We start from the raw sequence: 14,496 nt of genomic DNA on the forward strand, positions 1-14,496 counted from the left end.
TATGTATGTATGTATGTACGTATGTATGTATGTATGTATGTATGTATGTACGTATGTATGTATCCATGCATGTAATGTGTGTATGTATGTATGCATCATGTATTTATTTATGTATGTATGTATGTATGTATGTATGTATGTATGTATGTATGTATGTATGTATTCATGTAATGTGTGTCTGTCTGTATGTATGTATGTATGTATGTATGTATGTATGTATGTTACGTGTTGGTGGTGGTGGGGGATGAGCGGCTAGATTTGTAATTTAGAGAGAAAGGATCGTTTTGCTTTGGAAGACCAGAGAGACAGAGACAGAGACAGAGACAAAGACAGAGGGAGAGAGAGGAGAAGAGGCCTGTAGGTCGGCAACGGTCCATGGCCATGGCGATATCAGTGAACCATTGCTTCTTCTAGAAGATTCTTCCTCTCCGGATCACTGAACGCAGGTAAGTTCTCTCTCTCTCTCCCTCTCCCTCTCCCTCTTTTTGTCTCTTTTCTGTTCCGTTTTTCATGGTGGAAAACTATTGTCTATCCTTTCATTATTCTTTCATTTCTGTGTCATTATTCATTTCTTCGAACTAAATCTCGGAATTCCCATTTTTCCCGGCCTAAATCATGTGAAATTTTCTCTGCCCCTTTTGTCATTCTTGAATATATTATCTGTTTGCAAGAATGTGATACTGTAGTTAAATACAAAGCATATACATAGTGCATATAACTGAAGTGTTTCTGCCAGTTCAATTCATCTTACTCTTTATTTTTCTTTTAAATTTATATCTGTGAGCACGAACGTGATTTTATGGTAATACTCGCAGCATATAATGTAATAACTGAAATGCTTTGCCTGTTAAACTCGTCTGATTTTGGCTTTCCTGTTAAATTTGTGACTATGTGCAGGAATGCGAATTTGAGGTGAAACCCATTGAATATATGCATATTTGTCGTATATAAGTGTTGCAAAGAAATGGATCTTAATCCTGTGAGAGATGCACACAACCATGTCTTCAAGAAAAGGAAGCTTTATGAAACAAAATCGGAAGAAAGCCTGGTAAAAGTCAGTGAGCAAATTGAGTTTGCAGTGAAGAAGCTCTCTGCTATTGCAGAGAGTGAAATGCTACATATAAGGAAAGTTCTCTGTGAATTACAAGCTACTTTGAGTGAGATGGGACCATTGAATCAATTTGGGACATCTCAGAAAGACTTGAACATTGCCATGAATAAGTATGGAAAAGTGTTGGACAAGTTTTTTCAAACAGATATTGCAAAAGCACAAAGAGAATTTGATTTTGATATACACATTATCAACAAGATAATTGCATTGCACTTCTATAGGTTAGGTCAATTCGAACTAGGAGATTATTTTGTGAAAGAAGCCAAAGAAAAAGAAGAAGACGAGGATGACGTATATGAAGAAATGGATCTAAAGACACCTTTCGATGAAATGTATCAGATATTTGAACGAATAAAGTTACGAGATTTGGAACCATCTCTTGCTTGGGCAAAAACTCACCATGAAGAGCTTATAAAGAAAGGTTCTTCATTAGAATTCAACTTACATCAACTTCAATATGTTCATTTTCTTCAACAAAACTTGCGTTCAAAAGCGCTTGAATATGCAAAGGCAAACTTCTCCCGTTTCTCTGATACACACATGCATAAGATTCAAAGATTAATGTGTAGCCTTTTATGGGTAGGGAGAATAGAAAGTTCTCCATACTCGGATTTGTCAAACTCTAGAAGTTGGGATATCATAGGACTTGAATTCATGAGAGAATGTTGCAACCTCAATGGCTATTCATATGAAAGTTCTCTTCAACTTACCATAGGTGCAGGTGCACAAGCTCTTCCAACTCTGTTGAAAATGGTATCAGTGTTAAGTAGCAAGAGACAAGAATGGTTAGCTTTGAAGCAACTACCAGTTGAAGTCAAATTGGATAAAGAATATCAATTTCATTCTATATTTGCTTGCCCGGTTTCTAAAGAACAAAGTAATTCAGAAAACCCCCCTATGCTTATGCCATGTGGACATGTGCTTTGCAAACAATCCCTTCAGAAGCTTTCTAAGAATCGTGCCTTTAAATGCCCATATTGCCCGACTGAGCTCATCATTTCACAGTGTAAGCCGATAATTTTCTAAGTTGAAAGAGATGTCATGAGTCAAGGATATGGTGGTAACAAAGGGGCGTTATGTATATCTTCCAATTTGTTTCCAAAGGTGTACAACTGACATATTCAAGTTTCAGTGTCAGTTTCACAATTCATTCAGGTCACTCGTTATGATAAATTCAACCAGAAACCTACAATGATAAACACAAAGCTATGATGATCGATATCTGGCTTACATATCTGTTTGGTATACATATACGAGATGCTATCTCACACTTGTGTACTAAGGGATTTACTTCTAAATTCATATTATGATGATTACTTTTATCTTTTCTTTTTGACTTATGTGGATCCCCATGGTGTGTGTACACGTTTCTTTGTTTTGGTCAATGATGATTAGGATTAAGCTATAAGATTTGCCTTCCAATGCAATAATGGGTTTTCAGTTCCCTTTAATCTTTTGCTTTTGTGCATGTGTAGAATTACTTATAATTCTTCAACATGCTTCCCTTTGTTTGGATATATGATAGTTCAGTTTTATGATATGTTTGGGTATAGCTATCATCTGTCAATTCTTTAATCTTGCCAATATGTGTATTACTCTTCCTGGTAAAATACAAGCACACTTTTGTTTTCAAACCATAAAGTGAAGATGATTTTACCAAATTGGTGTCTCCTCATTGAACCAATTGAGGAATGTTATGACATGGGTCCTAATATCACTGGTGTATTTGGTAATAATAAATCTTGCATTAAACTATCCTTGCATGCATGTGTGTTCATCTTGATGAAAAATACCTTCGTGATTAACATGCAGCATCTAATAGGCAAGATTTAAATTTAAGCACACAATCTGTTCTCTACGCATTAGTAGATGGACATATCATGACTGATTAAGTAAAAATAAATTTTGTACCATGCTTGAGAAGCTTTTTGTAGATAATTAATTAGCATGGCAATATCTTTCTATGAAAAGCATACTGCTGTGGTGGTAAATTGGAGAGATCCAATGTCAATAATCGCTGCTTGCTTGTATCTGTTAAAGCTACAGAAAGGAAAATATATCTTGGCCATCCATGAGAAAAGATAAATTTAGTGAAGGTGTACAGAAGGTTTTGGTAATTAAATTTAATCAAAGTTGGATGTAATGGCATTTTGATCATTGAAGTTGAGATTGGAGGGCCATTGTAGTTTTCTCTTATCATATTAACCCAACATATCTCAATGTAAGTTCAATACTATATTCAATGCTCAAACCATCAATTTCATCGCATGTTTCTGTACTCAGACGGTAGTAGATGATTAAGTAAAATCAACTTGGTTTGCCATGCACGTGTTTTGTACCCTGAAATGCCCTCAGCAAACAAACACATAGTTCCCCCATGCTCCCTTCACGAAGTAACGATCAATGCATTTGTGTCTTTTCCCTCAAATGAACTCAGCAAACAACAATATGTTATCTGTCTGGGTATAGTTGAAAGGAATGTTTGGGGATACAGCCAAAATTCCAGGGCATGAGTGAAATTTCCAACTGTATTTATTATGGATGACATTAAATGAATGTTTGGGGAAACAACCAAAATTCAAGGGCATGAGAATGAAATTTCCAACTGTATTTATTATGGATGACATATTACTCAAGATGTCAGATGCAAATGGGAATTAAACACAATACCATATTGAGGCAACTGAAAACCGATTGAGGCGTGTTAAAGATATAAAATTATGGATTCAATTAGAAATGAAATAATTGTGACACTTCATATGACCATTTAAGGAAATCCTGAGGGGATCGAGTGATTCTAACTTAATACTCTCTTTTTTATTCGTTCATACCACATGAAACGAATGGTAACAAAGAAGCGTAAATCGCCCTGAATTGATGATATTTTCAATGGAAAGAATGGTGATATTTGCTTCCAAATGCTGTTTTCAGCAGGTGTCTGAAGCACAATGTTCACAAATCAAAACAATTTATGCACCACAAAGATAGATTTGCTGCATTAACCTGTATAAATAACAACATAAAACGACAAATTATCAGTTGAAATAGAACGAATGGATATGTTTCATTCAGTATGTTTTCATATTTGAATTCTTTAATTCTATGAATTTTAATTCCATGGATTAGAGAAACTTATATTTATCTATATGCATGTGTGTATCTATGTCTGTCGCAGAGTGTGTAAAGAATCATGTTTTCTAGCTTCATCAGCAATAGAAGGCCATAATAAAGCTGTCATATTGTTTTACCATTTCTGTACAAGAATATGAAAAGACTAAAGAAACATTTGTGTATGAGAAACAAGAACTCGTATCTTAGCATTGTAATTGAGTATACCTTGTAAGTCTTCATCTATCCGTTTAGAGTTGCGTTTTTCTTCTTTCCATTAGTACCTACATAATGGTACTAAAGATGAATCAGGATACAAATGTACTAAGTGTTTAACATTAAATTTCTAAAAGAAGATTTCATAAAGAAAAAGAGAACACTGACCGCTTGTCTGAGTCTCTTGCAGATATGGAAAGCAGGTTTTAGTTGATCACGCTGTAGTTTAGACAAAATGTACACCTGGAGAAAATATTTTCTTTGAGAAAAGCAGCAAAGAATATATTCTTAAAGATACGATCAGCTTAAAAAACTAAATTAATATTAAAACAGGTGAGGTGAACAAGAAAACGAATTTAAACCGAGGGAGCATCGTTGAAAACTTTTCTCTTTATGGGAGAACAATAACCTATAGCCCAATACATAAGTACAGAATCGAACAAGCACAATGAGAAGGACTTAAGCTACCTAAAGGTCCAACATAAACCTTGATTGTCAGAACTCCAAATCACACAATAATGCAAAAAGACGTAGCAATGTCCAACAAATTTCATATATTGATTTCATGTTTTACGTAAACACAAAACAAGATAAAGATTTGCGTATCAAACATGTTTAAGAACATAAATCGACACGTTTAGTGATGCGATGATGACTAGAAAGAAAAAATTACCAGCAAGTGTAGGGGGAGAGACTCGAGCAAAGACTGTTGCTGACCATCAGAAACAGCTGGCATATCTGGATCGGATAATTCACTTGATTCACGTGTGATGAGATGAGAAGATGGAAGAACCGCAGTAGGGAAGCTATAAGGAAAAATTGCTTTAGAAGCCGAAAGCTTCTTACGTTGTGGACAAACTGGACCAAAGACTACAAAGTTCAATGGAGGAGAATTCATCTGAATCTCATCAGAAACTCGAACGATCTCTACAGAAGAAGAAGGATTCGTATTCTCAATCAAGGATCTCTTCCTTTTCCTTGAGCATGATGACGATGAAGATCTAATTCTGATACGTTCGTCACGTAACTGTGCCAACGCACCTGGTTTCAGATAGTGAAGATTATTATTCAGATTAAGCAGATCGTTCTTCAATAAAGCATCGGCCCTCTGGTGATGGCGTGATCTGTACCCTCCTACACCACCATACAGTAATCTGCAAGCAGATCGAAGTAGCGATGGCTCGTGAGGTAATGAGGATGTAGAAGGAGAAGAAGAACGAGAAGGAGAAGCTAAGAATTGCTTCGGTGTAAGAGGATTAACAGTAGTCTGCAACACGACGGGATCTGACGCCATATCCACAGTAGAATCGGGCGAAACGGTTTCGATATAGGGGAGATGAAGTAGGAAGCAAGAAGATAGAATGTGCAGAGTGAGAAAGAAGAGCTAGAAAGCAGCAGAATAGGCAACAAAACAGGAGGAGGAGGAGGAGGAGGAGGAGGAGGACCAAAACCACAGCAAAGAAGCTAGACGAAGGAAGAAGAAGGAAGAAGAAGGTGAAGAAGGAGGAGGAGGATGGCGATGGAGCTGCACAGCGGCAGATAGTACAGAAGAAAGGAGATTGTGTGTGTGTGGAGCTATGGCTTCTTCAGCTGCTTCTTCTTCTTCTTCTTCTTTTCTGCTTCTCTCTGTCACACAAACACAGACACTGTCGTTCTTGCGCGCGCGCACACAACGGATATATTTTGGCGGGAAAAAAGAGCTTGTGTGTGTATCGCAGATCTTTTCTTCTTCTTTTCGTCGTTAATAGTTATATTTTTTTTTACACGTACCATATATTTTATTTTTGTTTTGGGCGGGACGATTTCACACCTAGAATTAGTTCAAAGGAAGAGGCGAGAAGAAAGAAAGAAAGAAAGAAAGATATATTAACGTCTTCTAAGACCAAAATTGTCCCACGAGACAATTGCATCGAGAGAGAGAGAGAGAGAGAGAGAGAGTTCACACTACAAAGTGCAAGTAATAGGCATTCGTACGCGTTCACACTAGAAGTAGTAGTACCCTTGTCCTGAACCTTCCCCCTTCTTCTTCTTCTTCTTCTTCAGCTCATCTCATCGGTCACATTATACATATCCACATTCCTCTTGTTGTGCTCTAAACCAATGCTTTGCTTCTCGATGTTGGACCCCAAATCCACTCTCTTGTACGATAGTGCGAGCAAAATGCAAATAAGACAATTAGCATGTTTTTGCCGTACGATTTTCCATCACCATTCCAGATCCTCCCCCAATCATCACTTCAACATTAGAGTAGAAGACCCACCATGTTTTCGGAATTCCACCCCTCGCATTAATTTGGATTTCCATCTCGAACAACATATGGTTTGATAGCAAATGGTTGATACTTACTTCACAAGCTATACTTACTTCACAAGCTACCCTCTTTTGCAATAAAAAACTGCCTCACTAAATGCACCAATTGAATGTTCCTACAACATATAATGGTCAATCTACAGTGTGCTTGCTCACGATTACAAAGGAAGTGTATAGTTGGAACTTAGGTTTCCACCTATGTTACCTTCATTGCTAAGTTTGATATTAGTCATCCCACTTTATGCTCATTCAAGGGATGGGATATTTATAGTGTGTCTTCTCTGCCAAATCACATTAATATGCTCAAGCTATCAAGTTATTTCTCTACCTAAACATTTGGTTGAGAACTTTTCATTAGGTGGGACTCAAAACAAAACCGTTACGAAATTATTTATAATGGTAGTGCTTGTATAATGCAATGTAGTGTTTATGTATGATAATGTTATTACATTATCATTATTACAATACATACTCGCATCAATTATAGATGAATATAAAGTTTTAGCTCTAACATTCTAATATATTCTTGGGCAAGATGATTACCATCCATGGGAGATTGAACATGAGTCTGTGGCCACAATTGATCCTTGAGTTCTCTCAATTTTACAACTTCGATGCTACACTATCAAGAAATAGCAATTATAATCTAACCCACTAGTCCTTTTGACAACAGTTTAGAAGGTAGTAAAGGTACTTTTCCTACCCCCAACCCCTTCAATAAGTAAACTTCAATACTCAAGTGTCACATGATTTGTTCATACTTTTAAATTACAAGTAGGACACTGACACATAATACATCCGATTTTTTTTATTACTTCGAGTGAATGGAACATAGCAAACCAATTTCTATATACAGAGGTCCAATGAGATTAATAAATAATAGTTAGGATAAATGAATGTATAGGAACTATCAAAATGTGCCCATATTTTTATAAGTAAAGAAGACCAATATTATAATTTACTATGTGATACTTGCTCGTGAATTGTCACGAGAGGACATCCATGGGAAGATACATTGTCCAGGAGCGAGGATAGCAAAAGGATCATATGTTTGCTTAAGATAAAGAAAGTGTTGCCAAAAGTGACCAAAATGACGTTGGGAATCTTGGACAGACTTGAATCGAGGCATATACACTTTGAACGGTATTCCTCTTGATTCCAAAGTGTGTAAGATTTCATCATTCTCTTGGAGTAATGTCTCCAACTTTGGTTCCTTGGATGGAGGATAGTGCAACCTAAGAAGGTTTACAAGGTAAAATATATCCTCATCAGGTGTTATTGCACAAGATTGCTCGACCCACCTATGCCATAGTAAAGATATAATCATTCTTGATGTCATGATTGTAAAAAAAGAGGTTCTATTTATTTAACATGATGATCATAGAGACAAGCTAAACAAATATGTTGATAGTTCAAGATAATGACCTATGTTAGATAAGATTAACGAGTTCCTCATGTTAGGATAAAACTGTCTATGAATCAAGTTGAGAAGAGTGGGAAATAGATACAAATGATATTATATTATGTATTTATCAAATAAGTGATAGATTACCAAAGTGATGTAGTTAACAACTTCATTATTTTAAGGCCAAGGACTATCATAATATAGTGGCTCGAAGAATTTGCTAACATTACTTTAGATCTTACTCGTTGCAATAAGATGTGATGAGTAGTGTCTAGTGTCTATGTCAACATTAAGCACAAGTGCAAGATGGGAAAATTGTTAAGAAAATGATATATTCAAAGTCATATGCATGTATGTATGAGGAACTCACTTGTGTTTAAGCATGGGATACATGTGCATTGGTCCTCCAACACCCTTCATGAGCTTCGACTTGAATATGAGAGTATCGAATGATTTGATGTGACTACGAGGGACAAAGAGACAAAGCCAAGGGTGTGAACTTTGCCACATCCCCAATTTTGTCAAGGAAACCTCTTGGGCATGAACTCGATTAAGAAAGTTCACATATGACACATCCTTACTAAAAGAGAGGCCCCTTATGTATCTCAATGAAGATTGTAGCTTTTCCACCACCTAAAACACAAAACAATATATTAAGTGGGTATTGTCGATATATTTATGAAAAAACAATAGTAAATGACCATGTAATCATCGATGTGAAAATTCACCTTGTGTAGCTTAACCTGCACTAACTAATGAATTCACATTTGAATTTGATGACATAAACACCCTTTGATTGTCTCAACTTGTAAGTTGCAATCATATTCCTTATAAATCTATAATATGTCTACATTATTTGTATTCATATTATCCATTCTAATCAACATATTGCCGTGCCTTAGAACAATAAGCACAGTGAGAAAAAGTAACGTGTGCAAAATTGCTCATCGGAATACCTTTTTCCCTACGACTCAAAATATTCACAAATTTGCTCGTTGGAATACCTTCTTCCCTATGACTCAAAATAGTATACTATACATACATATATATACATTATACATGAACTAGTTTTTATATAGAGAAATCTAACTATTATTTATTTCCTACCAAGGACTTCCAAGTGCAAAAATATTTTTTCCATGAGAAAATATTGTAGAAAGTGGTGGGCATTGTACCTCATCCATGACAATAGTGTTATCAATGTTTTGATCATCATCATCATCATAGTATTTGGCAAGCTCTAAGCAATAGAGAATGGGGCCACAATCTAGTGGGATACGGTTGGTGAAGTCATCAAGTTGGTCATAATCATCTAGTGTGAATGCCACTTGGCCCCAACCATTCACTGGATCGTTGTTATTACACACCACAAACCCTTCCACATAGTCAAACATCTTGTTGATAATGATTTGCTCTTGATCATGTGTAAACTCCCCCACATCTCCATAAATCATCCGAATCCACCTCACCTACTCATTTCAACATTATTAAATAGGAAGGAAAATATTAATAATACCCCTCATAATCTTTACTATATCAAGTAAAATGATTACCTTGTGGGGAGCCTTTGCAAGGACAATTCTAGCACGAGTGATGATGCCAAATTGGCCAAGGCCTCCAAGCATGGCAAAAAAGAGTTCGGCATTCTGTGTGGCACTACAAACTTGTAGCTCTCCTTTGCCTAAAAGCAAACAAGTCAATAGTCTAATTATAAATTAATCAAGAAAAGAAGATACACAAATACTTTACACACCAATTGTGTATTACAAATACTAGTAATGAATGTAGTAGTATTGATTATGTGATCTAGGTAAGGATGACATAAATAAGGGTTACATGCTTAAGAGCTTGTCTTAGTGAGTAAGCACGATGATGCACGTGTCTTGTAGATAAAGGTGTGGGCGGGCCCAGAACCTATCTAATAAATAAGCATGGTTGCACACTACAAGCGGGCCATGTAAATAATCAAGATGACATACCAAGAACTTCTCATTGTAAGGAAGCATGGGGATGCACGCACACTACGAAACCAATAACTAGATAAAACTGTAAATTAAGGGTGAGTAGTGACGCTATAACATGGGTAAGTATCATAAAAAGAAGGGTGACAAAGTAAGTAAAGTAAGACCTATTGTTTTTTCTTTTATGTCCCAAAGTAAAATAGGGGCAACACTCTTTTTTAAGGAAGAGCATTCAAAACCAAGTTTTCAAAGGACAAAGTAAGGTTTTTTTTTTTCCCGATTAAAAACTGCTTCCCATTAGTTAGGTGAATCGCATATACAAATCAAGCTATGTACACTCAAAGTATCTATAGATACTCTACTATTTACGGGTCACTTCCATATATATTTGGCTATCGTTGTGTGACACCTTAGATAAAAAAAGGTGGGGCAATCGCTGTCCACATAACAACAATCCCTAAACTATTATTTTTCAACGAGCATCAAGACACAAGTAGCAAGTTTCTGAACACACAATTAGACATTCAAAGGACACAGTTACATGTATATTTCTATAGGATCTATGACCTGTGACGACTTCGAGCTCCATGACGTTGTTGATAATAGGCCCGTACTTGAACGTTTGGCCGCCGACCCCGGCCACCTGGATGGTGCCACCGACGGTGAGGTACAAATAGTCGGTCCAAGATCGGGGCGCCATCCCATGCTTGAGGCATTCGTGCAAGACATCGATCCACAAGTCGCCACCGGCCGCGTCCACATACGGATGCGGTGCCTCTCGAGCCCTCACTTCGATGCTCCCCGATGATTTCAAACTGCGCATGTCCAAGACCAACCCGCCCGGCGCTTGCGCCTGCCCGTAGATGGAGTGCCCGTTGCCGCGCGCCGCGACCACGCTCCCCGGCCCCACGCCCATCCGCGCGAGGCCGTTCGCGTAGCTCACTACTTTGCATATGTCGGCCGGGCTGGAGGGACGGATAAGAGCGAGAGGAGGGTCGGCGTATCGGACCGATTTCCCGAAGTCCGCGGATGCCAACGCAATGTCCGGGCCCGTGGACGAGATGGTGCCGTCTATGTGAAGGCCATCCAAATGTGAGTGATCGATCATCGGTGTCGGGTCCGTAGTAGGATTGGTCATGGTAGGTTTGGGATTAGAGCTGGGGCCCAAGCCCAAGGAGTAGAAGTCTGAAGAGGGGAGGAAGTAGAGGAAGCAAGAGGTGGTGTGTATTTTGGAATTAGGGCTCTTTATTTTTAGCGTGCAAAGGCAAAGGAAGGCTAATTAATTGAGAGCATTTAAAATTATCTCTAAATCTATTTGAATGAGCCTAATTTTGGGATTCCCCTGTGACCTTCTTCACCAATTAAGAGCCGGAGAACCAAACTGATGTAATAGCAACTGCTCAGCAGTATTACTTGGATCCTTCTTCCTTTCCAAATTCCATCATTATTTGCTATTATTATAATTTCTAATAATAATAATAATAATTATTTTCCACCTGTCATTAGAGACATCTCACCACCGCATCCCCTCTAATGGGAGAATGCCACGTCAGCTCAGCGCTAACTCCCCGGGTCCATAATAACCACCGTCCGATTTTACGCTTGGCTCCATAGCTTGAGATCCAACGGCTGTGCCCACCGGCAGTAGCAGGTTATTTCGGCTGCCGACAGCCACCTGCCCGTTCTATGCCACGTGGCTTGCCAGCCTGTCTTATTATGGTTCACACATTAAAAATAGTTTTCTTGTTTTAGAAAGCAACTTCTGGAAATTTGTTATTTTGTGAGAAATTAGGCAGTTGTTGTTTTTGGGGGGGGGGAGGAGAAACTATATTAATAATAAAACACTACGTGGTTTGTTTCATTTTGTTTTTGATTCTTTTATTTTTTCTTTCTGTTTTTGTTTATTTTTTCTCTTCTTTTTTGACCAAAACTCCTCCAAATTTGGAAGCTCCTCCTTATCACAAGATTTCTCATGTATACAATCTTTGCGAGATAAAACATACAGAACTCACTCGGTAGGCCTATGTTTGAGATAAACCATGTGGAATTTGGTTAAGCAAGATTACTTTGTCCCTTGGGGCTCCCACAAGTCTATTGTGTACATTCACATGGTATATATGTTGTGGTTTGGAGTATTTGATGAGGTTGTACCACTTTATTTGACACATTTATATTTCCTCAATTCGGTTAATTCCATGATGGGCACTTTTGTTGACGATAGACAGAACTAATAGACATATATATATGTATATATATCCTTTTACCTTATCATTCAATGATCCTTAATGATCCCCTAGGTGTATGAATAGAGTCTCAAACAATACAAGGCAAGATAGTCTCAAATAGTACAAGGCAAGACAACAAGTCATGGTTCCGATCAATACTATTGCATGTAGACTAAGGAAGTAAGGGGTTTGATAGTTATGAGAACTTATGACAAGGCAACATCTTATCCATGGTTCGGAGCATCCTAGTAGAATATGGTGACAAAAAGAAAAAGGGTTTCCTTTATGGCCTTTATCATATGGAAACCATCTCGAAAAAGACCACTTTGCAAAGAGATGACATCAGTGATAGCACTTTTTTGAAGAAATAGAGGAAAATTAAGCAATGTGTACTTAATGTATTGCATCGTATACTCCCACTATTCCAATTTGCACATGCATCACCTTTGTGAGAACCTTTGCGATACACATGATCTTGTTTCTTTTCACACGTACTTCACTGACAAAGCACTATTTGAACCTTGGTTGCAGATAAGAAGATTTGAGTATATGCAACTTACATGTAAATGATGCATACACATCGCAAGGCTTGGGAGTTTATGTTTGAGGAAGGAGGTGACCGACAAAGCACTATTTGAACCTTGATTGCGCATAACAAGATTTGAGTCTTGCAGCTTTACATGTAAATGATGCATATACCATACACATAGCAAGGTTTGGGAGTTTATCTATGAGGAAGCAAGTGACCGACAAAGCACTATTTGAACCTTGATTGCGCATAACAAGATTGCATGTAAATGATGCATACACATAAAAGAGCTTAGGAGTTTATGTTTGAGGAAGGAGGTGGTCACACATTCGATAACTATCTTTTAGATGTCAAGACTAATAACATTATGATAAGTTGCACAATAAATGATGGTGCCACTTTAGAGGGAGTACATATATTATTCTCTACTAGATCATTTACCATATACATTTAGCCTTTCGAGAATATAAACCATTATGTAATAAGGATTTCATTGTATGGAAATAACTGAGTCATAAGTAATTTTCTATAACTACAAAAAATGTTTATAAGATATAATTGTATGTTCATAGCTAGCTAGGTCTATGCAAAAAATTGCTACATGGTCCAACAATATGCATTAGTTCATGTCTCATTTGTTTGGCAGTTCATTGTGATTCCCAAAAGTGTTACGATATGATTCCTTGATACATATTTTTATCCTATATAATTAGGTTTCTTTTATGTTCATTGGAATCTTTCAAAATTAAAAATCCAATAAACTCTCCCTAGCTTTTACATCCTATATTTATGACCATTCATATCCTATCCTAGCTCATGTCCTACTTAAGTGTATTCACTAATCCTATTGGTAACACCATTCGAGTGTATCCCTCCTCAGTATTTGTTACTTGTAGAAGAAAAGCATATAGTCCAACCAAGCCATTGACCATTTGATTGGAATTTTATTTTGATAAGCATATATCAATATATATGTTGATGGTTTCCTAACTAATTTTTATGAAAAATACATAGGACTATGAAGAGAGATTGAGCATCCATGAATATGCGTACACACTCACAACCTATGCATGTAAGCATGCAGAAGATCTATATACTTGATGAACCCTACTCACATTTGTGCTTTTAAGCATGCACAAAAAGTATGCAGATGAAACATAAATCAATTTAATCATATAGTGTTAATTGGAATGAATGGCTTAGATGTTGTAAATTAAACTCTAGCCATTACCCTATTGGCTCAAAGATTTGGTATATATTTGATGACAATTATTTCATAAAAGTGCCCTACTTGAATGCTAGTTATCTAGAAATTAACATTGGGACATTGACCACAAGGCCATCCATGTAAACAAAGGAACACATTGGCTTGAGTATAGAAAGAAAAATGATAGAGTGGTGTAATGTTTTAGACTTTAGTTTAACATGTGTATACTAGATGAAGAGACGACCTACAACATTCAACTTGACACATTTTGTGGCTAACTAGGTCACTATTTGTATTAACCATAAAAAGTTATACAACATGTGACTTGGTGGTTACCTCGCCTTTCATACATGGACCTTGTATATATAGCAATGTCCCACTAAAGACCAATGTGGCCAATGTGAGGAAAAGAGGGAGGAAAATA

At 37.1% G+C, this 14,496-nt stretch overlaps 3 protein-coding genes across 3 annotated transcripts; 1 reads left to right on the forward strand and 2 right to left on the reverse strand.

The window, feature by feature from the left end:
- Window positions 1-305: 305 nt before the first annotated feature.
- LOC147850442 (protein RMD5 homolog) lies at window positions 306-2,431 on the forward strand. Its single transcript, XM_087336826.1, has 2 exons — window positions 306-446; window positions 898-2,431. Exon 2 carries the CDS (start codon window positions 965-967, stop codon window positions 2,135-2,137), a length of 1,173 nt encoding a protein of 390 aa, XP_087192952.1. The 5' UTR covers window positions 306-446; window positions 898-964; the 3' UTR covers window positions 2,138-2,431.
- Window positions 2,432-3,815: 1,384 nt separating this feature from the next.
- Window positions 3,816-5,863, reverse strand: LOC147850443 (uncharacterized). Its single transcript, XM_087336191.1, has 4 exons — window positions 5,109-5,863; window positions 4,604-4,678; window positions 4,448-4,503; window positions 3,816-4,114 (listed from the first exon to the last, which is right to left on the reverse strand). The coding sequence occupies exons 1-3, from the start codon at window positions 5,727-5,729 to the stop codon at window positions 4,471-4,473; spliced, it is 729 nt and encodes a 242-aa protein (XP_087192317.1). The 5' UTR covers window positions 5,730-5,863; the 3' UTR covers window positions 3,816-4,114; window positions 4,448-4,470.
- A 1,678-nt stretch (window positions 5,864-7,541) lies between these two features.
- LOC147850444 (cytokinin dehydrogenase 7-like) lies at window positions 7,542-11,338 on the reverse strand. Its single transcript, XM_087336711.1, has 5 exons — window positions 10,679-11,338; window positions 9,704-9,831; window positions 9,326-9,619; window positions 8,521-8,783; window positions 7,542-8,046 (listed from the first exon to the last, which is right to left on the reverse strand). Exons 1-5 carry the CDS (start codon window positions 11,247-11,249, stop codon window positions 7,707-7,709), a joined length of 1,596 nt encoding a protein of 531 aa, XP_087192837.1. The 5' UTR covers window positions 11,250-11,338; the 3' UTR covers window positions 7,542-7,706.
- Between the last annotated feature and the right edge of the window lie 3,158 nt (window positions 11,339-14,496).

This window comes from Azolla caroliniana, unplaced genomic scaffold, assembly GCF_043228905.1.
Source record: "Azolla caroliniana isolate FFs.n. ecotype wild unplaced genomic scaffold, voAzoCaro1.0.p SCAF_21, whole genome shotgun sequence".
NCBI classification, from domain to species: Eukaryota; Viridiplantae; Streptophyta; class Polypodiopsida; order Salviniales; family Salviniaceae; genus Azolla; species Azolla caroliniana.

Bases quoted from the DNA above. Each gene is read 5' to 3' on its own strand.
- LOC147850442 (XM_087336826.1), top strand. From the start codon at position 965: ATGGATCTTAATCCTGTGAGAGATGCACACAACCATGTCTTCAAGAAA.
- LOC147850443 (XM_087336191.1), bottom strand. From the start codon at position 5,729: ATGGCGTCAGATCCCGTCGTGTTGCAGACTACTGTTAATCCTCTTACA. The intron at 4,679-5,108 runs GTAATTTTTTCT...TATTTTCTCCAG, and splicing joins CTCTCCCCCTACACTTGCTG to GTGTACATTTTGTCTAAACT. The intron at 4,504-4,603 runs GTCAGTGTTCTC...ACCATTATGTAG, and splicing joins GCAAGAGACTCAGACAAGCG to GTACTAATGGAAAGAAGAAA.
- LOC147850444 (XM_087336711.1), bottom strand. From the start codon at position 11,249: ATGACCAATCCTACTACGGACCCGACACCGATGATCGATCACTCACAT. The intron at 9,620-9,703 runs GTAATCATTTTA...TGAAATGAGTAG, and splicing joins TTGCAAAGGCTCCCCACAAG to GTGAGGTGGATTCGGATGAT. The intron at 8,784-9,325 runs GTACAATGCCCA...TTTGTGTTTTAG, and splicing joins ACACTATTGTCATGGATGAG to GTGGTGGAAAAGCTACAATC.